The 27,035-nt window shown below is 45.0% G+C and overlaps 1 protein-coding gene across 1 annotated transcript in view; it reads right to left on the reverse strand.

Moving 5' to 3' along the window:
* Positions 1–27,035, reverse strand: part of DIP2C (DIP2 acetate--CoA ligase C (putative)) — a 188,779-nt gene that overhangs the window by 16,443 nt on the left and 145,301 nt on the right. The window contains exons 27-33 of the mRNA XM_078782009.1: positions 23,258–23,369; positions 12,403–12,512; positions 11,961–12,091; positions 10,766–10,934; positions 9,616–9,786; positions 6,951–7,012; positions 6,097–6,154 (exon numbers count right to left, since the gene is read on the reverse strand). Of these exons, the coding sequence (XP_078638135.1) occupies positions 6,097–6,154; positions 6,951–7,012; positions 9,616–9,786; positions 10,766–10,934; positions 11,961–12,091; positions 12,403–12,512; positions 23,258–23,369 (813 nt within the window). The remainder of the gene's footprint in view (positions 1–6,096; positions 6,155–6,950; positions 7,013–9,615; positions 9,787–10,765; positions 10,935–11,960; positions 12,092–12,402; positions 12,513–23,257; positions 23,370–27,035) is intronic.

Here is a 27,035-nt window from a genome sequence, read left to right on the forward strand (position 1 = left end):
ACCTGGCAAGTTTAAAGTATATCGGACCGGTAGTTGTCGAGAAACAGCGGTCACAGACAAACATACACACATACAAACACACATACACACATACAAACACACATACACACAGAGATTAATGGAATTATAGATAGATATATATATATATATATATATATATATATATATATATATATATATATATATATGTATATATATATATAAATATATATATATATAAATATACAGGGGGCTGCAAAAGTAGGTATACAGTAAGGATTATACCAGTATTACCAGTATTATAATAGTGGTGCTAGGATTCATTTAATACTAGAATTCATTTAATTCATTAAAATCATTACCATTTTTAATATTTATATTTTCGTAATTTTTTCTATAATACATCTATTATTTGCAGGTGAAGTGGAAATTTAACGATGGCTGGTAATTCAACGGACGAGGAGCGCAAATGGATTTTGAAACAGTACTGGAAGACAGAGAATAGTGAACGTGTGCGAGAGCAGTGGCGAGAAACATTTGCATCGCCTCCACCAACGAGGCTCACGATTTACCGGATACGTGACAAATTTGAGAGGACGAGGTCTATCCACAACTCGCCGAAGAGTGGTCGACCAGTCACCGTGACAACGCCAGAGAATGCAATGCAAGCCGCCTTGGCATTTACCCAGAGCCCTCAGAAATCGAAAAACAGGGCGTCATCTGAATTGGGTATTGAACGCAGATCGTTGGGTCGTTTGATGCACCGTGCAGGACTGAAAATGTACGTGCCACGATTGATACATGGTTTATTAGAGGATGACTCGGATCGGCGTTTACAATTTTGCGAAGCCATCCTGAACGAGGAACGAGAGGGTGACAGCATTTTGCGCAAAACCGTGTGGTCCGATGAAGCAAACTTTAAGCTATCGGGTGCCGTTAATCGGCACAATTGTGTGTACTATGCAACTGAAAACCCTAAAGTCACGATTGAGCAACAGCTCAATCAACCTGGGGTGAAAGTGTGGGCTGGCCTGTCCTGCAAAGGTGTCGTTGGACCTATCATTCTGCACAGGACTGTCGATCAACACGTGTATCTGAACATGCTGACGGATACAATCATACCACAGGTACGCGAACAACAGCAGCAGGACGACTTCTACTTTCAGCAGGATGGGGCGCCACCGCACTTCGCACTCACTGTGTGTGCGCTACTTGACAAAGAATTTCCCAACAGGTGGATTGGACGTCGGGGAGCCGTTGACTGGCCAGCACGTTCGCCGGATCTCACCCCTATGGACTTCTTTTTCTGGGGATGTGTAAAAGACAGGGTTTTCGCACGCAAGCCACGTTCCGTTGATGCCATGATTCAGTTCATACGGGAGGCTTGCCAGGAAATTGATGCTGATAAAGACCTTTGTGCCAGAGTGTGCGTGGGTGTCCACACTCGACTAGTGGAGTGTGTGAATGCCGGGGGCAAACAGTTTGAACATTTGAGGGATTAATATGTTTATTATTGATATGTTTATTATTGATATGTTATTATTGATATGCTTGTTTAATCAATAAAATACGTTTTGTGCGCACGTTTTGTTTTTCATTACTGTATACCTACTTTTGCAGCCCCCTTATATATATATATATATATATATATATATATATATATATATATATATATATATATATATATATATATGTATAATATATACATATATATATATATATATATATATATATATATATATATATATATACAGTATATATATATACAGTGATCCCTCGTTTATCGCGGGGGTTACGTTCCAGAACCCCCCGCGATCGACGAAAATCCGCGAAGTAGTGACCATATTTTTATTTTATTATTTATATATATTTTAAAGCTTTATGACCCTCCCCACACTCTTATTAACCTTTCCCATACTCTTATAAACACTTCCTATACTCTTAAACACTTTTTACACTCTTAAACATACGTAATTTTAACAACATATAAAATTCTAATGGATACTCACCATTGAAGATACTGTAGCGACCCATGGGTTCCCCAAGCAAGACCAGCATCAGAATCACCTTGCTCCAGCCGGTGACGTCACCGGCGGGGATCCCCGGCGCCAGAGTGGCTGGTCACGTGACCGCCAAAGCGTGCCGCGCGTGCGGGTATAATCAGCTACACCTGTTGATCACGTGACCACCAAGCACGCCACGCTTGAGAGGCGTGGCTTTCGGTTTCTGGTTGTGCTTTATAATTCAGCCCGATAAACGGGCTTTTCAGTGTTCCCGAGTTGGTTTTGAGAATAAATATCTTCTCGGACGAGTTTGTGTCTTGCCCGTCATTTCGTCCGTATCAAGCAAGAGCCCCGGCTCTTCAATACTACAACTTGCGTGATGAAGATGATGATGAATTAGCTGTGCAGTACTGATGACGATGAAGGTGATGACGATGATGAATGTACTGCACAGCCAGAAAGAGCATTACAGTTACCCATTACGTGGGTAACTAGCGCAAGTGGAAGCTGCCGCATCTGCGTTTTCCATACGCACGACTCTTTGTCTCTTTGTCTACTCTTCTACTGTACACTATGTACAGTATTTTATTTCTTGTAATATGTTTTAAATACTGTATTTTTCTTATTTTTTTACGTTTTTTAATTTTTTAGGCTAGAAAATGCTTATTTTACCACAAAAATATTTAAAATAATAGTATATAAAAATACATTTATACCGCAAAATCCCGCGATATAGCGAAAAATCCGCGATATAATTTTACATATACTAGCGAAAAAACCCGCGATGTACCGAAGCTGCGAAAAGTGAACCGCGATATAGCGAGGGATGACTGTATGTATATATATATATATATATATATATATATATATATATATATATATATATATATATATATATATATATATATATATATATATATATATATATATATATTGTTGCGGATATGGGACTTGGCCTCAATATCCGCTTGTAAATACTCCCCTGTTTCCCCAATACTCCCCAATCCCCCATTCCCTAGTCCCATTGCCTGTAAATAACACTCTGTAGAACCGACCTTCCCCTTTTTCCCCCATTAAATGTCGTGCCCAGGTCCACCGCATCTCACGTAGACAACTTTCGGACATCTTGCTAGTTATTCTTAGTCTATGTCAGTTAAGGACTCGTTTCCATTAATTCTGACTCTTCGTTGCACCAGAATGTGATTATATGGCACCAGTAGTGAGTTTAGGACCTTCCCATACCTCCTCCCATCTTCTTCCCCAAACAACAACTACAACAACAACTACAACAACTACAACAACGGCGCGCGCGGGGAGTGTGCGTCCTCACTCCGGCTCGGTTAGCCGCCATTACCCATGCGCTCCACGGGGTTACCACGGAGGGGCTGGCTGTCAGCTCCTCGTCAAGGGCGGAGCCTGGTAACCCCCCCGCACCCAATAAGAAGGGCGGACCGATTCCATCTGGGGCGGAGCTAACGAGCCGAGGGCGTGTCACTCCCCGCCGGATATACGCAGCGACTTACCGGATGTGACGTCAGATGCGCCCCCAGCTTGAACAGACCAGTCGCGACCTCCGAGCGCTGAGCGACCTCCCCGCATCTATTGGACTGGACCGGGTCGATTTGTCCTTGAGCCAAGAGTGCACCTTGAGCCATCGACCAACCCGCCTTTCCTTGCCATCAATCCCCGTGTGAGTCAGTTTTGTCCCGTTTATCTGTCGTCTGTCGGGGCTAATATAAGAGTGTGTCTAAGTGCCTGCCTTTCTATGCTGTCCCTCTTGTCGTTGTAATCTGACCTTCCGCCCTAATATAACCTCCTCCGGAGGTCTTGAGAACCGTATCCCTGGTGTCGTGTCATTTTAATCCCAGCCGTTGTGTCCTTTTCCTTCATTGATCTAGCGTAGCGCGACTCGGCAACGTTCGAGTATAATCGGGTAACTTGTGCGGACACGGCGGCCATTCCGCTCGGCCCACCATAACATCAAAGTCGTGTACTGTTTATGTTTTATGTACGTGTATACGTTAAATACTGTATACGTGTATACGTTAAATACTGTATTTTTCTTATTTTTTTACGTTTTTTAATTTTTTAGGCTAGAAAATGCTTATTTTACCACAAAAATATTTAAAATAATAGTATATAAAAATACATTTATACCGCAAAATCCCGCGATATAGCGAAAAATCCGCGATATAATTTTACATATACTAGCGAAAAAACCCGCGATGTACCGAAGCTGCGAAAAGTGAACCGCGATATAGCGAGGGATGACTGTATGTATATATATATATATATATATATATATATATATATATATATATATATATATATATATATATATATATATATATATATATATATATATATATATATATATATATATATATATATAATATAGTATATTATATATTTATATATATATATATATATATAGTATAGTATATATAGTATATAAAAAATATAGTATATAAATATATATATATATATATATAGTAATATATATATTACTCGTGCACTCGTACGTACACACACACACACACACACACACACACACACACACACACACACACACACACACACACACAAACTCTGTGAAGAACAGCATGAGATATTTAGCATTTCGAACTAATGCCGGCAGACAGGACGACAGTTTAATGACCATCCGAACGATGGCATACACAGACAGCTTTGAGGCCAATGTATGTACCTCCAAGTCATCTTGTTGGTATGAATGCATATGTGCACATGCACGCACATACACACACACATACACACACACACACACACATACACACACACACACACACACACACACACACACACACACACACACACACACACACACACACACACACACACACACACCACCACTATCTCAATTAATAATCTTGAGCCATCACCAGTCGATAACAGGCTGAAAGGAACACAGTAGCAATGATCACATGACAACCTTGTTTACATTACTTCTCTCCCTTGCTTTCTGAGGACATAAAAAACACGGTCTCCAACTGACGTTTCACATGATTTGAACCAGGTGCTGTGAGCATGTCATGCGCACCAACCAAAAAGCCTCAGTGTTTCTGGACTTCTGGTAATTCCCCATCATAGTGCACCCACACATTTAGTAATACCACATTTTCTCAAAAGGACCAGAAGTCCTAATATTTCTGCATTTACCAAGTTTTAGTTCTGAGGTTTGGTATGAGATAAAATGATGTTGTTTAAGGAGACCTTCCTGGGCGGGTCACCACTGCTGGTGACACCACGCTACAGAAACAGGATGTTTAATTCGACTACTCTACATGAGTACTTTAACAGTCCATATCAATCTGTAATTCAAAGTTTTAAACCTAGCAGCACCATTAATGCACGACAAACATTCCATTAAGAGAATAACTGATAAATACTCAAATCAGTTTCATTGTCACGTGATTCCACCAATTTAAGAGCTAGCCATTATAAACTGGATATTTCAAATCCCGATCGATTTTTGTAAGATTAATTGCGATTTTCCCACCTTTCAGCCCTTGCCTCATTGCATACGCCATGACGACATGCACATGGATTATGTACTTGAACCGGGCACTTGACCGAGTCCGCAATATGAAGTTATTTCAAGAAATGAACCAATGAAGGTTGTACAAGGCATAAACTTTGTTTCTGATGATTAGAGCTCTGTACCTGAGATCTGGTATTAAATCGTTTACTGTTATTTAAGCCAATTGATTTATTACCAGATCAAAATGCTCCCCACAAATGGCTTGTTCGGGTACACAGTGACCTTGTGATGCCTCAGCGCTGATGCAAAATCGTTCAGTCGTGATTTCTTGAGATAAACCACGCAGACATATATCCTAACATTGGAAAGCCCATAGAGTGACTAAATCCCTCCAGCAACCCCTCATATAAACTTATAGATGTGCGTATGTAGCACAGAGGATAGAATAATGTCTGAAATGACATCTGTATTTAACTGGATGCTTGTGAGTTATAGCCATGTTTGAAATAACAACAACAGTGATGGGTTTTTATAAATGCTAAATCATTAGTTATTTCCTTACTCGACTGCCACCCTCCATAATGTGATGATAATGATGATAAGTTGCATCCTCACCTGTCCTGCCTGCATGATAGGCAAGCTGTGCGGAGCACCCCTTTCCATCAGCCGTATCCTGCAATGTGTACACAATCAGCATGGTGCAGCTCTCTCCAAATGTTTAGTTATTCAAAATAAACAATTCATATTCATGATGACATTTCAGGGCCAGAAACATCTGGCCATATCATTGAGTTCTGTAAACCTGCTCTTGTGGCTAGGTCGGAGTTGAATAGTTGGAGCTTCTCTGTTATACTTTAGGTATGAGGAATGACAGGATGAGTTCTTCCCAAAAATCCCAGCTCTGAAATCCAAATTCCAAAAATAAAACAATGCTCTGCCTCATTGACACGATCTGTAAGTGTGCGACGATCGTTGCAAGGCTCGTGTACTGCTCCCCCAAGTGGCAGAAACCACGGAGCACAAGACTGAGTGGAACTATGTCGTGTTTGGGGGGAAACAAAAATAAAATCGTGTGCACCAGAGTTGAGTGCGTGTAATCGATTGCTATTTCCTGACAACTAACCTGTTTTTCCATGGCTTTGGTCATACATCATGTCAGAGCTAATGGCAATCTTGCAACGAGATTAAGAAGAATGAGGGTACAATGTGGAAAACGTGGATTTGAATATAATGGGGTTCTGCTCGACCAATGTTTTTTTTCCCTGCATCCTACGTGACTCACTTTGAAACGTTTCTCAATAACGAGGGGGGAGGAGAGGGAGTTAATTAAATAAATTGCTATTTATATTCTACTGACGCTGTCTACAAAGACACCATTTTTCCTAACGACTCCAAAAACAATAGCTGTCGCTGCAAGACAGACACCAGCTGCTAGTGGGTGTCAGACAGTAATAGAATATTTTTCATACCGGTCGCTCCGCAGTGCTCGGATGTCAATGTACACAGTTGTGGGAGGCGTGGCAGATGGAGCCTGAGGGTAAGATAGACATCTTGGCATGTATGGAATATTGTATCCAACATGATGTTTCATTCCTGCCTTTGTGCTAATCGAGCCAAATAGTCTAGGCAAGAAATTCAAAAATGTGCTTATTTAAGCTGCATGAGGCATTTTTGAGGAAAAGCAAACAAATAGGTTTTTCTGAAAGGGATTTTCGTGCTGAATATGAATATCTTGTTTGTGTTTCCCAAAATTGCCTAATTAGGTCATTAATTAAGGTCAAAGGTCAATAAGTGCAAAATTCAAGTTTTCACAGAAATTATTTTATTTTTAATATCCAATACATTGGCGAAAAAGTTTATCGAGTATCTATCATATTAAGCTAGGTGTTGGGCTAGCGGCTAGGGTGCCGGCTTAGGATCCTAGGATCCTGGGTTCGAATCCCGGTCGATCGCTGAATTAACGCCAGGGGGGTTGACTCAGCCTGTCATCCTTCCGAGGTCGGCTAATTGAGGACCAGTTCACTGGTAATTCCCTGTTTGTCGTTAAAGGCGGCAAAAAGGGTTGGCGTCAGGAAGGGCATCCGGCCGTAAAACATTGCTTCAAAAAGGGGACCGAAAACAACAACAACCACGGTTCCCGAAAAAGGCCAACCCCCGCTTGCGGGGAAAAATGGCCTCTAAAGGTGTTTTTTTTTATTTATTTATCATATTAAGCCATATATCGTATGTCAAAGATTTGAATTTAATGGAAAATGTGAGAAGTTCGCTGTTCATGGTAAGAATTGTGGTACATGTGATAGGGACATGTGATATGTTCACATGTGATATGTTTGTGAGATGTGATATCACAAGTGATATCATGTGATATCACATGAGATGTGATATCACAAGAACGTGAGATGATATATCATCTCGTGAGATGTGATATCACAAGAACATGTGATATGTTCGCTGTTCAGTAAAGCTGTTCAGTAAATGTGAGTGAGTGAGGGAACAGTAACTGTGAGTTCTGAACTGTGAGTTGTGGGAACTGTGGGAACTGAACTGTGAGTTCAGTAAATGTTCAGTAATGTGATGATATATCATCTCGTGAGATGTGATATCACAAGAACATGTGATATGTTCACTGTTCAATAAAGCTGTTCAGTAAATGTCAGGCACCAGAATCAATGCCACCATCCAGTGATGCTGCACATCACCATATACAGCGTGCAAATTACCAGAGCTTCATATGGAGAGAAGCGTGCAATCCCAACCCAGTAATTCCTTCCCCAATGGACTCTGCTGGATGGAAGCTGGCTGATGGTGGTCTTCTCTCACCGGTGCTCACATCTTTACCCTATATCCCAAAAGCATGCAAGGACATTGTACAGTGTGGCTGTACCAAGGGTTGCACCAGTGATAGGTGTTCGTGCAAGAAATGGGATTTGAAGTGTACGGACGCATGCAAATACAGTGACTCGGAGACTGTAACATGCAAAAACAAGACGAAATAACGCCAATGCTAGGATATTGCCACAATACGGTTATTTGACACTTCATCAGTGTTGGTTTAAGGGGGTGAAATATAAATATAAAATATAGAAATATAAAAAGGTGACATATTCCTTTCTAATATATTGTTAGATATATTGTTGTCATATATAGAGGAAACTAAAATCAGTTTTGGTGGCCTACGTTGGAAAAGAGACAAATCCATGCGACCAAAATTGAACTGTTATTGAGATATTGGCAATTGAACCGTTATTGAGATATTGGCGATAGAATCAAGAATTCCTATCATATTTTTCATTTAATTTGAATATTCGGCACATAATATGACGTTTAATTTGAATGATATGTAGAAAATTCTTGTAAATTCATTTAGGGGACGTCAAATAGGACCTTACGAAAATTTCATAAAAATTCGCATTTTGTACTAATTAACCCTTGACCCTAATTGGTGGCTAATTATGCAAATTTCGCAAAACAAACAACAAAGTCTCATTCCCCTGAACCTAGACAATGATGCTATGCCATATATTCTTTTCACTGGTGCATTTTGACATGAAACATCAAAGGGAAATCGACTGACATGGCACTCCGTAGAAAGGTCAACCGTTACGGAGATATTCTCCATAGAAGTGAAAATTTCTTTCACATTTTCCATTAACATACATACATTGCATGTCAAATCTTTGACATGCAATGTATGGCTTAATATGATAGATATTGGAAAATCTTTTTTTACCACTGTATTGAATATTAAAAATAAAAATTTCTGTGAAAACCTGAATTTTGCACTTATTGACGTTTGACCTTAATTAATGACCTAATTAGGCAATTTTGGGAAACACAAACAAGATATTCATATTCAGCACAAAATTCCCTTTAAGAAAAACCTATTTGTTTGCTTTTCCTCAAAAATGCCTCATGCAATCACATTTGCTGGAAATTGAACCAGTCTAAAATGATCACTGAATTAAAACAGCAAAAGTATTCAGGCCTCAAAAACACCCGTTTGTAATGCCAAAGTCGTTCTGATTCCCTTGTAAAGGCAAAACACTTCCAAGACGTTTCCATTCTCACCCCACTCTCACACACTCATTTCACCTTCTGCCCCCCACCCAAAACCAATCAACGAAGCCTTCTGACCTCAATGCCAATAGCAACATTGACCTGACAGCCAAATGATACACCCATGGCAGAAGCCGCCAGGCCCAACTCCTCGAAGATCTTGGTGAAGGACTGAAGTAGGCCGAACCTGGGTCGCTCTTCAGATACGACGATGCAGGAGCGCAGGCTGGCCAGGTTCACGCCCCGTGTCTGGTGAGGGCACAGGTGGAAGGAAGAACGGAAATGTACGAGAATTAATTATAAAACAGCACAGACAAAACAAATATAATGTGTATGTTTTTAATTATTTCATTAATTTCAATCAAGTGCAAGCTGTCTTTTTCATTTCCATCAAAATACTCCACAAATGAGAGTGGCAAGTTTGCTGTCCTATTTATCAAACATATTTAAGCAAGGCCTCTCAACGAGCTATCTTTGTGTGATCACATGCACAGGTACACCTGCTCCCAGGCTCACTCGCAACACCATTCAGAGTGGACAAAACTGTGCAAGGTGGATCATCAGGGTCAGACAAATAGATACACACTTTATTGTTAAAGTTAAAACGACAACTTCTACATTTGTGAAGATTGTGACGTGAAGGATCCACGTGGTCCAACCGATAAACTAATAGTCGAAAAAACGGCATTTAATTAATCAATTTGTTATCTTTTAACAGGCACCTGCTGTCCATGATTAGTAAATGAGGTTGAGGTAATGCATGTGGGAGGGACCTGTGAACATCAGGGATCATCTGTTTATTACGGGATGTTTGGTGACCCTCTCCCCTTTATAATGACTCGTACATGCTTCCTTACGCCCTTCAGTTTACTTTTTCTTCTCCTACCCTCATTTATCTTTCCCATTTCCTACCTTGCTGCCCTTCTCAATTTGCACCACCTTGCCACATGCAACACCCTCCTCGCCATACCCCCACCCCCATATTTCCACTTGCGCATACATAATAAATGGACGGCCAAAATGATTAACCACACGTGGATTTTTGTTTCAATACATCTGTATTTCTTTCTCCAAAAGCATAATTAACCTCATTTGGAGGGGCTATGGTTTCCATGAGCCTCTCCTTTTCCAGCAATCTTGCTTCGTGTTAAAAAAACACATCAATGTAAGAAAGGAAATAAATAATGTCAATTAAAACTCGACGATTCTCAACAAGAGGAATAAAGACCTTTAATGTGCCGATTTGAGTCGAAAGGTTCTTGGTGCAGAGTTCAGCAACATAGCCCGAGCAGAAGGTGTCCGTGGTCTTGTGCTGACTCAAGGTCAATAGCCATAGGTAAGGGAGCGTCTCCAACTCTGCCGGTGAAATAAGGAACGTCTGGTGTCCAGTGTATACGCTGAGAAAAGAACAAATGCATCTTTGGGTTACAAAGCCATTTTGCAGATGTATTAGCACTTGTCTATTGCTATAGAATTTTAAGGAATTTGCAAGGTATGCGGGTGATTTGTTGATTGCAACACCTCCATGACAGCCTGCAACTCAAAGCCCTTGAAGGCACATCTCACAGCAAATGGGGAGTTCACATGTACAAGCGCTGTCCATATTGTACATATGTCTAATGAGCTAAAAGGCCCAGATCATAAAGGCGGGGACAGAAAAGTGACAGAAGTGGAAAGCTCGTGCCAGATTGGCAAAATCAGTGAGCACACCTGACACAGCATTGTTCATTCACAGGTCTGGCATTAGTGGCAATTAAAGCTCACACATTGTGAGCCACATAAGCAATAAAAATTACACCTAATGTCGGTGGTGATGCAGGTAATATGACACAAGGTGGCTCTCAATGCAATAACCATTGCCTTCTCCATTCGGTTCTTATTCAACACCAATTTCCAGCAGCTCTATGAAATCACAACGTTGAAATCTAATCACCAAGAAGCATCGAGTTTGGCACTTTGCAAGCTAACGAGCATTCCGCTGACAAAAAATAGGTAATTTTGGCATACATCAGGCTTGCTTCCCAAGATCAGTGTTACCCCGGGCTAAAAACGCCAAACATAATGCCGACATTAACAGCCAGTGTGAAAATACAGTCTGGAAACGCTTCAATCATATTCGACACCAGCTGCACATGCCGCCGAGGCAGATTGACGACGCTCGGCCCAAGGATCACCTTGCGTTTTCATCGACATGAGACTTTGGGCCTCTTGGTGAAAAACTGTTGTTGCAATTGGCAAAACAATCTTTGTACATACATTTTCACAGCAGGCAGCAGGTGAAAAGTTTCCAAAATGTTTCTACAATTGCCATTCATAAATCTGCGTACCTTGATCATAACATTACAAACTTGTACAGGAGGACAAATTGTGTCAGCAGTACGAGGTTGGAACATGGAAATCTTTGAGTCTTGAATAAGTCTTACCTGCTCAGACACCAGAGTACAAGGCCGAGGCCTGTGTGAGCTCCGATGCACAAGGTAACATGACGCAAGGGAGTTAAGTCGCAATGAGTCTGGATGGCACAGCACATGGCCATGGCCGCAGCGTGGGACATCTACAAACACACACAAATCTCATTAAAAATTGAAAATTGCCAATCAAAGTGATAATGAAAATAACACCATCAATGATTGCTTCTACATTTATTAAGGTATGAAAATATTATCATTCCCATGATTATCACCCTCACCAACACCTTCTCCACTACCCCTACTGCCCCCCCCACCCCCCCCAAACCCTCTGCCCCAAACCCCTCCTCAACTCCCCGCACACCCACCACCACTCACAATCTATAATCTTCAGAGTCTCCAATCCCCAATTCCCCTAATCTCTAAAGACAAAGGCAGACAAATTAAACAAACTCACATTCAGGCCTGTCAGCACACCCTGCATGGACACACCAAAATCCACATAGGCCAGCATTTCCGACGTAGGGGGCTTGTATATATGGCTCAACTTGCGCTTAGGAAGGTCATCTGTAGCAAACAAGCATAAATGTGCTGTTGTCACCAAGAGGAACAGCGAATAAGGCTGTGATTGCAACAAAACCATGAGGACGTGCAATCAAATGAAGGAACATTGGTTAATGCTTGATTACAGGGAAAATGATTCCTTGTTTGCACCAAGATTGGAGGTCAAGGAGCTTCACGGGTGGCAGGCCACAAAGTTGTAATGGCATCAGTCAGGATAGATATTGACAAAATGTCCGAACCGAGTCAATGTGGAATTACAGATTATAGCTTTCTGTAGAAAAATGCCGGATCATTTGGAAAAGTGTAAACGTGTTTGACAAAATTGAAGCATATAGTGTTGATTCTGATATTTGGCAATTTGTAGCCAACTTGGCAGTGCAAAGACCAAGCAGAATTTAGCCCTCGAGTTCTCATGGGAGCTACCTGGAAACGTAGACAACACCCTCATCTCCATTTTGATTACAAGACCTCTTATATTGGTGATGGCTGGAAAGAAGGGTTTTGCTTTGTCATGCAATCACAACGTCCGAGCTGTGGATGAACTGGCAGAGTGTACACCAAAGCAATTACAGGTCACCTGTTCTGCTGCACAAAGGTAAGTTGGTGCATTATGCCACTGTGGTGGTGCTGTGCTTCATAAAAGCACTGTAACCTGTAACATGGGGTCTGACTTTTGATGAAATGCACATGAAGTTCAGATCATGTACCATGCTCTATAAAGAGCATCAGTTCTGCCAAAGCAGTTTCTTGGCTGGAGTTACAATCCTGAACAGAGCGCCACTTCGACACAGGAAGTTAGGGCAGTAATTTGGAATTTGGCTAGGGTGCAGGCGATAGCTCGGCTACTCTTCACAAAAGACACCGCAGGATCTTTAACATCTACCAATTAATGCTGGCAGATGGAACACCCAGTTTAACATCCACTGTGTGACGACACACACATTGATGAATCACCCTGCCTGTGAAACATTTGAAGTTGCTCAGCTTATGTGATAGAAGAAAATCAAGTCAGCAGCATAAAATCTCATCCAGCACTGTGCACAGCAGGCTGATTGCTGCAGGTCTCCATGGCAGAGCTTCAGCAAAGAAACCACACCACAAAACAAGTAGATCTATATTCAAAGTAAACTGCCCCCATGCCAAATAAATAAATAATATATCCTCCAGCACGCAACATTGCGAGGGCGCCTTCGGTGTCCGGCAATGCCGCCGTACAGCACATGGAGACGGATTTGGGAGGGAGCGGTGTACAATAATTGATTGATTAACTGATACATTGCGTAATTAAAATAAATAAATAATAATCGTAAAATAATTAATTTCTTAAGCAATTGGTTAATAGCATCATACCTAAACCACTAGTTTCATCCAAATATGTAACTTTTTGAAAATCAAGTAAATAATCGAAAAATTAAATAATTAATCGATTAATTGATTAATTGATAAATCAAAAATACCCTTTATAGCCAAATCACGTGGTTGCTGTTGTGTCCAAATATCAGCTTCTTAGATCAAAAGGTGCCTGAGATATTGGCCACATGAAAAAGAAATGAAATAAGGAATTAATGTATCGATAATAATTAAGTAATGAATCAATATAGTGGTTAATCAAAAAAAAAATTTTATCAAGTTTTTGCCAAAGCACCTACTTCCTATTGTGCCCAAATTTCAGCTTCCTAGCTAGAAGGATGGCTGAGATATCACCCGGACAAACAAACAATAAAACAAACAAACGGAGTGAAAACTGAGTACTCCCTTTCAGCGCACGTCATCGCCGGGCCCCCTCCGGCACCTGGCAATGATGTCATGCAGCGCCTGGAGATAGAATAGAGAGGGCCAGAGCACAATAAGGTGAAAAGACTGAAATTTGCAAGACAACACCAAGATGGGGCAACTGAACAATGGAATTGGGCACTCTGGTCAGATGAATTGAAGTGTAACTTCTTGGATCTAAGAGATGCCAGTTAATACGCCGAAAACCTGGAGGAAGTTACGAATGCAATGTTTGTAGCCTACTGTTAAACATGGGTTAGGTTTTGTGACTGTCTGAGGTTATATTTCAGCTGTTGGTGCAGGAAAACTTCAATAGGACGCTAACAAAAGAGAAGCACAGTACAAGCAGATACTGCAGCACCATGCAGTTCCGAGTGTAAATTGTTGAATGAGAAGAGGCTTCATTTTGCAACAGAATACAACAACAACAACAACAACAACAACAACATGCATTTTAAGGCCATTTTCCCTGCTAGAGCGGGGGTTAGCCTTGCGGTCCCCATGACAATCTTCTCCATTTTGCCCTATTTTCTGCATCTCTCCTTGTTAACCCCCTTGCCCGCATTTCTTCTTCGACCATCTTTAGCCAAGTCTTTCTCGGTCTTCCCCGTCCTCTACTTCCTTCTACATTCATTTCCATCACTCTTCTCAACCAGTCACTTTCATCCTTCCTCAACACATGACCAAACCATCTCAAACTGTTTCTCTTCACAGCATCAATCACAGGCTCTATTCCCATCATCTTTCGCAATTCATCATTTGTCTTCCTCTCTCTCATATAGGACCACCGAGGACAAAAGGACCACCGAGGCACTCGGAAACATGGTGGTGGGATGATGAAGTTGGAAAGAGGATTGACGAGAAGAGGAAGAAGTTCAAGGAGTGGCAGAAGGCAAAGGGTACGGGAGCAGATACAGCAGAGCATGAAAGTTATAAGGCAGCCAGGAAGGCTGCAAAGGAAGAGGTAGCAAAGGCGCAGGAGGCATGTAGGAAAATGTTCGGAGAACGCTTGGATTCGGAAGAGGGTCAGAAAGCAGTATTCAGGATTGCAAAGCACATAGCGAAAGAGAGGTGTGATGTGATGGGGGTGAGTGGCTTGAAGGATGAAGTGGGACAAATCGTTGTCGACCCAGATGGAATTAAAGGAAGATGGAAAAGATAAATGGAAATGCTGTTGAATACAGAGAATGAATGGGATGGCAACATAGAGAGTAACCCAGTTTTAGGACCGGCAGAGAAGATAACTGAGAAGGAAGTTGAGGAAGCGATAAAAGCAATGCAGAGTGGAAAAGCGGGAGGGCCGACGGGAGTTGTGGGAGATATGTTGAAGGCAGCAGGAAGTTGGGGTGTGAAGAGAATGACAGAGATCTGTAATCTGGTGGGGAAAGAAGGCCGCATTCCAGTGGCTTGGGAACTGAATACCCTCGTCCCTCCATACAAGGGGAAAGGTGACCCTCTGGAGTGTGGCTCATACCGAGCGATAAAGTTATTGGAGCATGGAATGAAGGTATTGGAAATGGTGTTGGAGAGGAGGATAAGGAAGAAAGTGAAGATCGACGAAATGCAGTTTGGATTTATGCCAGGAAGAGGAACGACAGACGAGCTTTTCATTGTGAGGCAGTTGCAGGAGAAGTACATTGAGAAGAGGAAGAAGTTGTTTTTTGGGTTTGTTGATCTGGAGAAAGCATTCGATAGGGTTCCACGCAAAGTATTGACATGGGCATTGAGGAAGTTAGGAGTGGAGGAATGGTTGATCAGAGTAGTGATGGCAATGTACAAAAGAGCGCGCACAGCTGTGAGGACGAAGGACGGGAACAGTGGTGAAGTGGGAAGTGAGTTTGAGGTGAAGGTGGGAGTGCATCAGGGGTCGGTACTAAGTCCAACACTATTTGTAGCTGTGATGGAGGTGCTGGCTCAGAACGTAAAGGAGGGTTTACCGTGGGAGTTGTTGTATGCAGATGATCTGGTGTTGATTGCGGAAAGTATGGATGGACTGAAGGAAAAGATGAACAAGTGGAAGGAATGTATGGAGACAAAAGGTCTGAAGGTGAATATCGGAAAGACGAAGGTGATGGCAAGTGGTAAAGCATGTGGTGTGGTGGAAAGAACTGGGAAATGGCCGTGTGCTGTGTGCAGGAAGGGTGTCGGAGTGAACTCCATTCAATGTACAATGTGCGCTGAGTGGGTTCATCAAAAATGTAGTGGTCTGAGAGGGTCATTTTCCAGTGTGGCAGCTACATTCAAATGTAAGGTGTGCACAGAGGGAGCTGCAGATGGAGGAAATGTTGAGTTGGATCTTGGAGACGGCATGAAGCTGGAAGGTGTGAAAACATTTTGCTACCTCAGAGACATGCTGAATGGAGAAGGTGGATCAGACTCGGCAACGGTTGCTCGAGTGAGATGTGCATGGAAGAAGTTTCGGGAACTGAGTGGCGTGCTGATGAGGAGGAGAGTGTCGCTGAAGCTGAAGGGAAAGGTGTATGCTGCATGTGTGAGAAGTGTTATGATTTATGTGAGTGAGACATGGGTAATGAACGTAGAGCAGCAACGAAGGCTGGAAAGGGTGGAAATGCGAATGGTTCGATGGATGTGCGGAGTATCGTTGAGAGAGAGAGGAAGACAAATGATGAATTGCGAAAGATGATGGGAATATTGCCTGTGATTGATGCTGTGAAGAGGAACAGGTTGAGATGGTTTGGTCATGTGTTGAGGAAGGATGAAAGTGACTGGTTGAGAAGAGTGATGGAAATTAATGTAGAAGGAAGTAGAGGACGGGGAAGACCGAGAAAGACTTGGCTAAAGATGGTGGAAGAAGAAATGCGGGCAAAGGGGTTAACAAGGAGAGATGCAGAAAATAGGGCAAAATGGAGAAGATTGTCATGGGGACCGCAAGGCTAACCCCCGCTCTAGCAGGGAAAATGGCCTTAAAATGCATGATGTTGTTGTTGTTGTCTCAACTGGTGTTGGCTTAGCGGATAGGGTGCTGGCTTAGGATCCTAGGATCCTGGGTTCGAATCCCGGTCGATCGCTGAATTAACGCCAGGGGGGTTGACTCAGCCTGTCATCCTTCCGAGGTCAGCAAATTGAGTACCAGCTTGCTGGGATGAATGATCCCGGTGTGTACCCCGGTTTAGAATAGGTACACCGTATCCCTGCGCATCGTAAGAGGCGACCAAGGGTTGGCGTCAGGAAGGGCATCCGGCCATAAAAACATTGCCTCAAACAGGGAACCATGATTGTCATGGGGCCCGCAAGGCTAACCCCCGCTCTAGCGGGGAAAATGGCCTTAAAACGATCATTCATTCATTCATTCATTCTCTCAACGATACTCCACACATCCACCGAACAATTCGCATTTCCTCCCATTCCAGCCTTCATTGCTGCTCTACGTTCATTACCCATGTCTCGCTCCCATAAATCACAACACTTCTCACACATGCAGCATAAACCTTTCCCTTCAGCTGCAACGACACTCCCCTCCTCATCAGCACGCCACTCAGTTCCCGAAACGTCTTCCATGCACATCTCACTCTAGCAACCGTTGCCGAGTCTGATTCACCTTCTCCATTCAGCATGTCTCCTAGGTAACAAAATGTTTTCACACCTTCCAGCTTCACGCCGTCTCCAAGATCCAACTCAACATTTCCTCCATCTGCAGCCTCCTCTATGCACACCTTACACTTGAATGTAGCTGCCACACTGGTTAATAACCCTCTCAAACCACTACATTTTTGATGAACCCACTCAGCGCACATTGTACATTGAATGGAATTCACTCTGACACCCTTCCTGCACACAGTACACGGCCACTTCCCAGCTCTTCCAAAACACTTACAAAAGTAAAACAGTATTTGGGAAACAAGGTTACAGCTGGTGCACTCCCAAAGTTTGAATGGCCACCCCAGAGTCCAGACACGAGTCCATCTAAGCCATATGGCATTAACTGGAAACAGAAAAGAACAAAAGAAACCCAACTTACATTGCAGAACTGTGGAATGTAATGATGATGATGTTGTGAGTTGTCGTTTTCCACAAATCTCTTCCCTTACTTTGGCGTGCTCACCAAGTATTGTGCATTGTGCGATGGCAGTATAGGCCAATGCGGGACCCACAGAGTCTACCACAAACATCACAGGTATAGACTGGCCCTTGCGGAGATGGACGTTGGCAGGTTTTCCTTTCTTGCCTTCACTGTCTCTCGATAGCAAATCTCCCACATTCAAAGTGGTTCAGGTCTTTGCGGCAAATGTTTCGCCAAGCTGACCTGTTTGTGGTCTGATGTACCCAGGTGTCAACTGGGATGGCACAAAAGTTGAGTGTGGACTTAAGAACATCCTTATAACACTTTCTTTGTCCACCACGTGACTGTTTACTAAATTGAAGTTGTCCACAGAAAAGTGTTCTTGGAATTATATGGTCTTCTATGTATGCGAGGTGTCCTGACCACCGAAGCTGGGCTTGCATAGGAAATACTCAATTCCTTGGATATGACAGCAGTCTAGGATTGAGGTGTTAGGTAATCTGTCTTGCCAGGTGATGCCAAGATTCCTGTGAAGGCATCACATATGGAATAGATCAAGGTGTTTGATATGGCGATGATAGGGTGTCCAAGATTTGCATCCGTACAATAGTGTCGATGAGACAACGGCAAGATAGACACTGATCTTGGTGTCCAGGCGAATGCCACGTCCATACCAAAGGCGATGCATTAATCTTTCAAAGGACACACATGCTTTATTGAGTCTTGATGTTACTTCATCATCAATCATTGCATTTTGAGAGAGGACACCTCCAAGGTAGCAGAACTTATCTACAACCTTGAGTGGTGTGTCATCGATGTTAATGGATGGAATGGTATAGTATAGTATGTATGTATTTATGTATGTATGTACGTATGTCCCCTCAAACGTACACCAATCAGAGCTGAGGATCTGGTCGCATGACAGGGGTGATGTGATGTCATCACGGCGGTACGACGGCTGACTCCAAAAACCACCATTTTGATTCCTATGCCATTCAGGCCGGACATATCTTTGAACTTGTCATGTATCACAATCTGCATGCTCTACCTTTATGTTTTTCATTCAGTGTGAAACACAAACACGTGAAACACATGAAGTAAAGTATGTAAAAATAAGGATCTTTCATAACACGAGATTGTTATTGTGGCTGTGGTTGTTGTTGTTTGTGGGCCCCTGTGTAGTTTTATATATTTTTATATTGCTTCACAAAATATCACGACTGTATATATAATTTTTTATGTTTGTTCCGTGTCCTTCTAAAGGGTTTATACTGTCGCAGAATAATAAATGTTTCTGTTCAAACTGCTGTGTGAATAAACCATACATTAGCGCTTCTTCCTCTTCTTCAAACTCGCAAAGAGGCTTTTAGAACTGGCAAATTCGTGATTAAACGAATGATTTTTTACGGCATAGATGTCTGGTTTCTGTGTTTATAGCGTTTGTCTCTCCGTATGTATGTATGTATGTCCCTCACATATTTATCCAACATACTGGCTGAGTTTTGCATCCGGCCATAAAAACATTGCCTCAAAAAGGGAACCATGATTGTCATGGGGCCCGCAAGGCTAACCCCCACTCTATGGGGAAAATGGCCTTAAAACGATCATTCATTCATACTGGCTGAGTTTTATAGCCGACAATTACGCTTCTGAAAGGGAGAATGCAATGCCATTTGGCTTTGCCAGTTTCGTGTCTTTCAACAACCTTTAGAGAACATTCATATATTACATCATATACCTGGTTGGGGCAAATTATCACACTTGATGATTGGGGGAACTGAAATTATGACAACAGGGTGATGATATATGATGGGGGGAGAGGGGCGGAGTGGGGGAGGGGGTGTATGCCCCCCAGATCATATATAATTAAAACTTTGATTAAGGGCTCTTCAAACATTGAAGCATTTCTCAGGATTGCCTCCAACCACCCAAAGCCTAGTGTTTGCTTAACGGTTAGGGTGGATGGCTTGGGATCCTAGGGTCCTGAGTTTGAATCCCGGCCAGCTGTTGAATTAACACCAGGTGGGGTTGACTCGGCCTGTCATCCTTCTGAGGTCGGCAAAGTGAGTACCAACTCACTGGGTCCTCTCTCAAGGAGGTTGGTGGCAGGATTTGCACTCCGGCCGCCATAAAACACCTCATTCCGTAACACACACAGTGGTGCGTGTCAAGATGGTGCTGAGGTCACTTTGTTAGTGTTGACTAACTGACCAACATATAGAATAAACCAGTGTCTCAATGCAATCTCTTCACTTCCATGGTGACAGACAGCTTAGAGACTTACAGTACTTCAAAATAATTTAATACTTGCATCATTTGCTAACTGGTATCTTCACCCAGGTCATACTATCTTCAACTAAAGTATCAAACATGACCGGCTACAGCGCTGTTAGACTTTGTCTTGTTTTTTTTATAGAAAGGAGGTGCTTCCAAACAGAAAGTAAAACAAGATCTATTGCACCAATTTGAGCAAATAAGCAAGAGCAGACCCGTCTAAGGCGACATTTCACCCACTTCACAGCAGGCTTCCTCGGGCCAATAGATCTGAGGAAGCCTGCTGTGAAGGTCTATTGGCCTGAAGAAGCCTGCTGTGAAGTGGGGGAAACGTCGGTCTGCTCCTGCTTATATGCTCAAATTTGCGAAGTAGATCTAGTTTTACTTCCTGGTTGGAAGCACCTTTCTTTCTTAAAAAATGTATAATCCCAACCGCCCCTATATTTTACTATACATATACTGTATGTATATATACAGTATGTAACATTGGTGTTTTTGTTCTAAGTAGCAGAAGGCATATATAAATTATGTGCACATCAGGTAGCAACATGAGAGTAGAGTGGAGGAGAGGAAAATAAATTTAGGAGGAAAAGGAAACAAGAGAAGTGTCAGTTGGGGGTGGAGAAATTGAAGTAAATCCACCCTTTTTGCATATGTCATATTTATTGCCCTTTCTCCCAGACCTTTTCTTGCTTGATGCAGATGCTTTCACCTGGGATAAGTTGTGGGAGCTCTTTGAAGTTCCGGTCGTAAAATGTATTCGCCACCTGCTGACCTGTTGGTTTGATTGGGGATATGTGGGATTTGATGTCGTAATATGAAATCTTCAGTCTTTAGCGAATCTGTTTAATTCTGCACTTGCAAGTGACATGTCAGCTATCAGCTACTGAGTAATGTTGTCTCTGGCGAATGTTGGATTGATTGCATTAATAACATGCTTTTCAGAAAGTCCGGGGACTCGAAGCACCTCTGGGTATTTTGAGAAATAGTCTACCACTACGAGGAAATGTTTTCCTGCAAATTGGAGGAAGCCAGCTCCAACTTTCTGCCAAGGTCTTTGTGGAACTTCCTGTGGCATGAGCGGTTCTTTCGAGTTGGGTGGTCTGAGCCTTGCACACACTGGACATTTGGCTACAAGTTGCTCAATGTCACTGCTCATTCCGGGCCAGAAGACAACTTGATAGGCTCAAGCTTTGCTTTTTCTTGTCTAAATTGGCCTTCATGGATCGTACCGTGTACATTGTAACATTGTGCTTTAGGGATTATTATTTGGTAGAGCAGATCCTGGGCAAGGTGCAGTTCATGTCTGGTGTCCCAATACGGCTGGACGATGGGTGGCACATTGGCTTTGTGGGAAGGCCAACCATTTATGACAAGTCCAACTAAAAGCTGAAGAAAGTTATCGACTGAGGTTGCATAACATAGGGTCACTAGTCTGCGTTGGCTTACTTGAAACTGAGATACCAACTGGTGCACCCTCATCTGCATGTCTTCAAATAAAATGCTGGTAGTTGGCACAGTGCCCATAGGAACTCGAAAGAAGTGTCAGGAATATGCAGTAACTTGCCTCGCACATACTTGAGTTCCAAGTCATAATGAAGAAGATGAAGCAACATCATTTGTAGTCTGGATGACGCTCTGTGAAGCGATTTTCTAACGATGGTCAGTGGTCACCAATGGTCACCACCAATGCATCTCTGTCGTATACCCACATACATAGTGGTGGAACCTTTCTACCACAAAACCACACCAAGCAGTTCCATTTCTATCTGAGCAAAGTTTTGCTCTGCCACTGATAGTGAATGAGAGGCCCAGGAAACTGGATTTCCTTGTTGTAGTAAACATGCTCCGAGGCCAGTAGATGACGTGTCAGCTTGGATGACTGATGGTTTGGATGGGTCAAAGATCCTCAGGACTGGTGTGTGGGAAATTGCCTGCCTGAGGTTGTTGAATGCTGTAGCTTGCTCAGGTCACCACAATCCCTCCATCATGGGCCAATGTAAAGAAACCGCTGCAACCACGCAATGAGCCAGATGAAGGTTCGAGATCAAACTGTTTATTTCCGCATCCCCTGGCGATCGTCCTATCCGCCAATAACAACATCAACAACCCATAACATCCATTGAATTTCTTTTTATGGGGCCATGTAAAAATCACTGTTTATTCATTAAAATCTAATTATTTGAAGGAACTTAAAACTAGAGTCACAAATGAAATTCATGCCCTCACTCAGCAGCACCTTGAGAACGTTTTTGAAGAATTAGAAAATCGGATTGAAAATGTATATCAGCAGATAATGGTTGTGCTGAACATTAAAAAAATTAAACTGCATTGTATTAAAAGTTTATGAATTATGCCTTCATGCACCATTTATAGTTTATTTATTTCATTTGTACATCAAAAGTTATAAAAGTACAAAGTTGCACAAGGACTTTATGGACACCCTGTATTTGCTCAATAGTTGGTGTGTGTGTGTGTGTGTGTGTGTGTGTGTGTGTGTGTGTGTGTGTGTGTGTGTGTGTGTGTGTGTGTGTGTGTGTGTGTGTGTGTTATATATTCACAGAACATGCCACAAATCATTTCAGGGCTTTAAGAAATTGCCATGAATACACAGCCAGTGCAACTTGAGATATCAAAAAAGCCTAAAGGAAGTAAAGGTTGTACAAGAGTTACCTCTTACCTGTGTCAATGAGTGTTGGCAAGGACTTTATGTCCAAGGTGGAGAGTGCTTCCTTCGATTTCAACATCTTAATGAGAGCTTGTGTGGTGAGGATTCGCACCACCCTGCTCACCTGCAAGGTACGATAAAATGCTTTACATAGTAATCATCAGTCATATGCAAAACCAGGCTGCAGGGGTGCATCGGGGTGTCTGTCGGGCGGGGTGTGCCTGTGCCGCTAATGCAGTGCCCCGTTGTTACATATTTATGTGAATGTATGTGAATTACCATGCAGGTCTTTGCTTCCGTGTGTAGTATATTAAGTTGTTGTGTAGTTGTTGTGGTTGGAGGGTCAGGAGCCCTTCTGAAAGAGTGGCAGGAAACGGAAGTGGCCGGAAACGGAAGTGACCGAAAAGAGAGGAGGAAAACGACACGAGGAAAAGGAAGGTTTTTTCGTCTTCCTCGCCCCGCTCCGACAAAAGGTGGAATCGACCTTGCGCTGCGTGGAAAACGCGCCGTTTCGAAACCCGTCTGGCGAGAGGAGTTACCTGGGCGGTAAATACCTTTTGACACGTCCAGTCACCGTGAGTTCGTGCACGAAACCAAGCGTCCGGGACAGTTTGCCCCGTCTACAAAGACGCGTACGGGTCCGCACGTTGGGCCTCGCTCGCGTCGGAAGCCGCGCTGGGTTTTTGCCCCGTCTACAAAGACGCGTACGGGTCCGCACGTTGGGCCTCGCTCGCGTCGGAAGCCGCGCTGGGTTTTTGCCCCGTCTACAAGGACGCGTACGGGTCGCACTTGGGGCCTCGCGCACGTTGGAAGCCGCGCTGGGTGCCCCGGGGCTTGGCAAGGAGGTGCGCCGCAGCAGCTGCCCCGGTACGAGACGGCACGTTGGGAGCACGTCCGCCCGGGGTTCGTGCAACCGCCCGTGTGCGGAGAGGAGAGACATTGACCACGGAGGGAGTCAGGAGTGGGGCTCACGTGAGGAATGTATAAGATGGCCATCTTAGAGTTTGTGTAGATGAGTGTACATGGTTGTAATATTGATTGTGCCTGGTTGTTTGTTGTTGATTGCTCGGGGAAAATATCCGTGATTGTATCCTTGACCTTGTATAATATCCTTACCCTGGAAATATATCATTGAACATCAGTTTCTCTTGGGTGGAATTCATAGGGATTGCGTTGCGAGAGCGCATAGATAATACTACTTTCTGGCGAAGGTCCTCTCACGGTCCGGGGGTCACCGAGACCAGGTAGTCACCGTGGGGACCACGTAACACCCGTGGATTACGATTTGGGCACCGGCACACAATGGCTACTCCTTTTGAAAGGGGCTGTGGCATGTTTAACATCCGCAAATAAACATGAGCAGATGTTGGAGGTGCGAATCTCAGATATGAACACAGCCATTTAATTTTAATGTCTATATTTTTGTACAAGTGCCTGGATGAGCCATAGACAGTGAAAACAAACAAAAACTTCATTCGAATGTTTATACATGAAACAAAATACTGTTATGTTTTTGGGGTAGGGATGAAATACCTTAGTCGAGATAGAATCGTGTATGTTTAGAATGCTCCGAGTGTCGCGTAGAAGAAGAACCCACCTCGATGTAAATAAAGTTAGGCCAACTGTCTGGGTAAGCTCGTATTGTAGTGCGGTGCTACGCGCACAACTTGTTTGCCAAAAAGGTAAGCCACAACGCGTAGGATCAAAACCAAAAGAGTCTTTATTGTAAAGCTCAAACTGTAGCACTGACTCGCACGGGGCTGCGAGCCCCGTGTATATCCCGAGGCCACGCCTACCCCTCGGGCGTGGCCGACACCCCATTGGTGCGCGGAATGATGTCACCGCGCCAGCGAGCCATCGTGTCCGCCACACGCGCCCCCCCAGAATTCCCGCGCACCTGAAGGGTCAGTTTGCGGGGCAAACGGATGACCAGGCCGAAGCGCCCTCTGGCGGCTGGCGGCGTTTGGGATGGCGGGATGCCATCTGGGATGCCGATGGCGGCATCTGGGATGGGTGCAGGACAGGGGGGTGGCGTGCCGGCGGGGCTGGGCGGTGCCGGGGGTCCGCCCGCCGGGGGGCGGCCCCGACGCGGGGGCCGAGCCGCTTGCGGGGGGTGGTCCACGTCGAGGTGGGCCGGCTTGAGGCGGTCCACGGAAACGCGGTCAGGAGTACCGCCGATGTCCAGGGTGAAATGCTTCGCCCCGGTCTCCAGCACGCGGAAGGGCCCGTCGTACGGGAGTCGCAGCGGTGTCCAGTGGGCGTCGTGGCGGACGAAAACGTACTCCGCCGTACGTAGCTCTGGGGCGACGTGCGTTGGCGGGCACCCGTGGTGCGCCGTCGGCACCGGGGCGAATCTCTGGACGGTCTCCTGCAGTGCGGAGCGCTGCTGCGCCGCGGACCATGGTGCTGTGGGGTCGTGGAGGAACTCGCCCGGCACCCGCAGCGGTTGTCCAAAGACCAACTCCGCCGCGGATGCGCGCAGGTCGTCCTTGGGCGCCGTCCTGCGGCCCAGCAGGACCCAGGGGAGCCTGTCGACCCAGCCGCCGTTGCGGAGGGTGGCCCGGAGCGCGGCCTTCAAGGAGCGATGGAAGCGCTCGCACAGGCCGTTGGCCTGGGGATGGTAGGCCGTGGTGCGGTGCAGCTGGACGCCGAGCCCCCACGCTACCGCCCCCCAGAGCTCCGAGGTGAACTGGGGGCCACGGTCGGACGAGATGTCCGAGGGGGCGCCGAACCGGGCAACCCAGGTGGCGATGAACGCCTGCGCGACGTCCGCCACCGTCGTCACCGCCAAAGGCACGGCCTCCGGCCACCGGGTGGTGCGGTCCACCATGGTGAGGACGTGGGTGAAACCCCGCGAGGGGGGCAGAGGTCCCACCAAGTCCACGTGAACGTGGTCGAACCGACGTTCGGGCACAGTAAACGGGGCCAACGGGGCCTGGGTGCGGCGGTGCACCTTCGCGCGCTGGCACGCGAGGCACGTTCTGGCCCAATCGCAGACGGCCTTCCGGAGGCCATGCCAGACGAACTTGTCGGCGACCAGCCTCTGGGAGGCCTTCGTGCCCGGGTGGGACAGGCCGTGGATGGCGTCAAAAACCCGGCGCTGCCAGCCCGCGGGCACGATGGGGCGAGGCCGGCCGAGGGAGACGTCGCACAGGAGGGCCGTGCCCGCGCGGTCGAACGGCACCTCGGTGATGCGGAGGCCCGTGACGGCGGTCCGCAAAGCCTGGATGTCGGGGTCGGCGGTCTGGTCCGCTGCCATCTGGGCATAGTCGATCCCGAGGTGGACCGCGTGGGCGACGGACCGGGAAAGGCAATCCGCCACCGGGTTGTCCTCCCCGCGACGTGCCGGATGTCCGTCGTGTACTCGGACATGGCCGAGAGGTGACGCTGCTGCCGGGCCGACCACGGCTTGGCGACCTTGGCCATCGCGAAGACCAGGGGCTTGTGTTCGACGAAGGCCGTGAACGAACGGCCCTCGAGCAGATGGCGGAAATGCCGGACTGCCAGGTGAAGCCCGAGGAGCTCGCGGTCGAAGGTACTGTACCGCCGTTCGTGCGGGCGGAGCTGCCGGCTAAAAAACGCCAGCGGCTGCCAAGCTCCCTTCACCCATTGCTCGTGCACCGCGCCCACCGCGTAGTCCGACGCGTCGGTGGTGAGGGCAATCGGTGCATCGGGTGCCGGGTGCGCGAGCATGGTGGCGTTAGCCAAGGCGAGCTTCGCGCCCGCGAACGCCGTGTCCATCGGCTCGGTCCAAGCAACGTCACCTTTGCCCGGCTTCCCCCGGAGGGCC

Source organism: Myxine glutinosa, chromosome 7 (genome assembly GCF_964187855.1).
Source record: "Myxine glutinosa chromosome 7, kmMyxGlut1.1, whole genome shotgun sequence".
Taxonomy (NCBI): Eukaryota; Metazoa; Chordata; class Myxini; order Myxiniformes; family Myxinidae; genus Myxine; species Myxine glutinosa.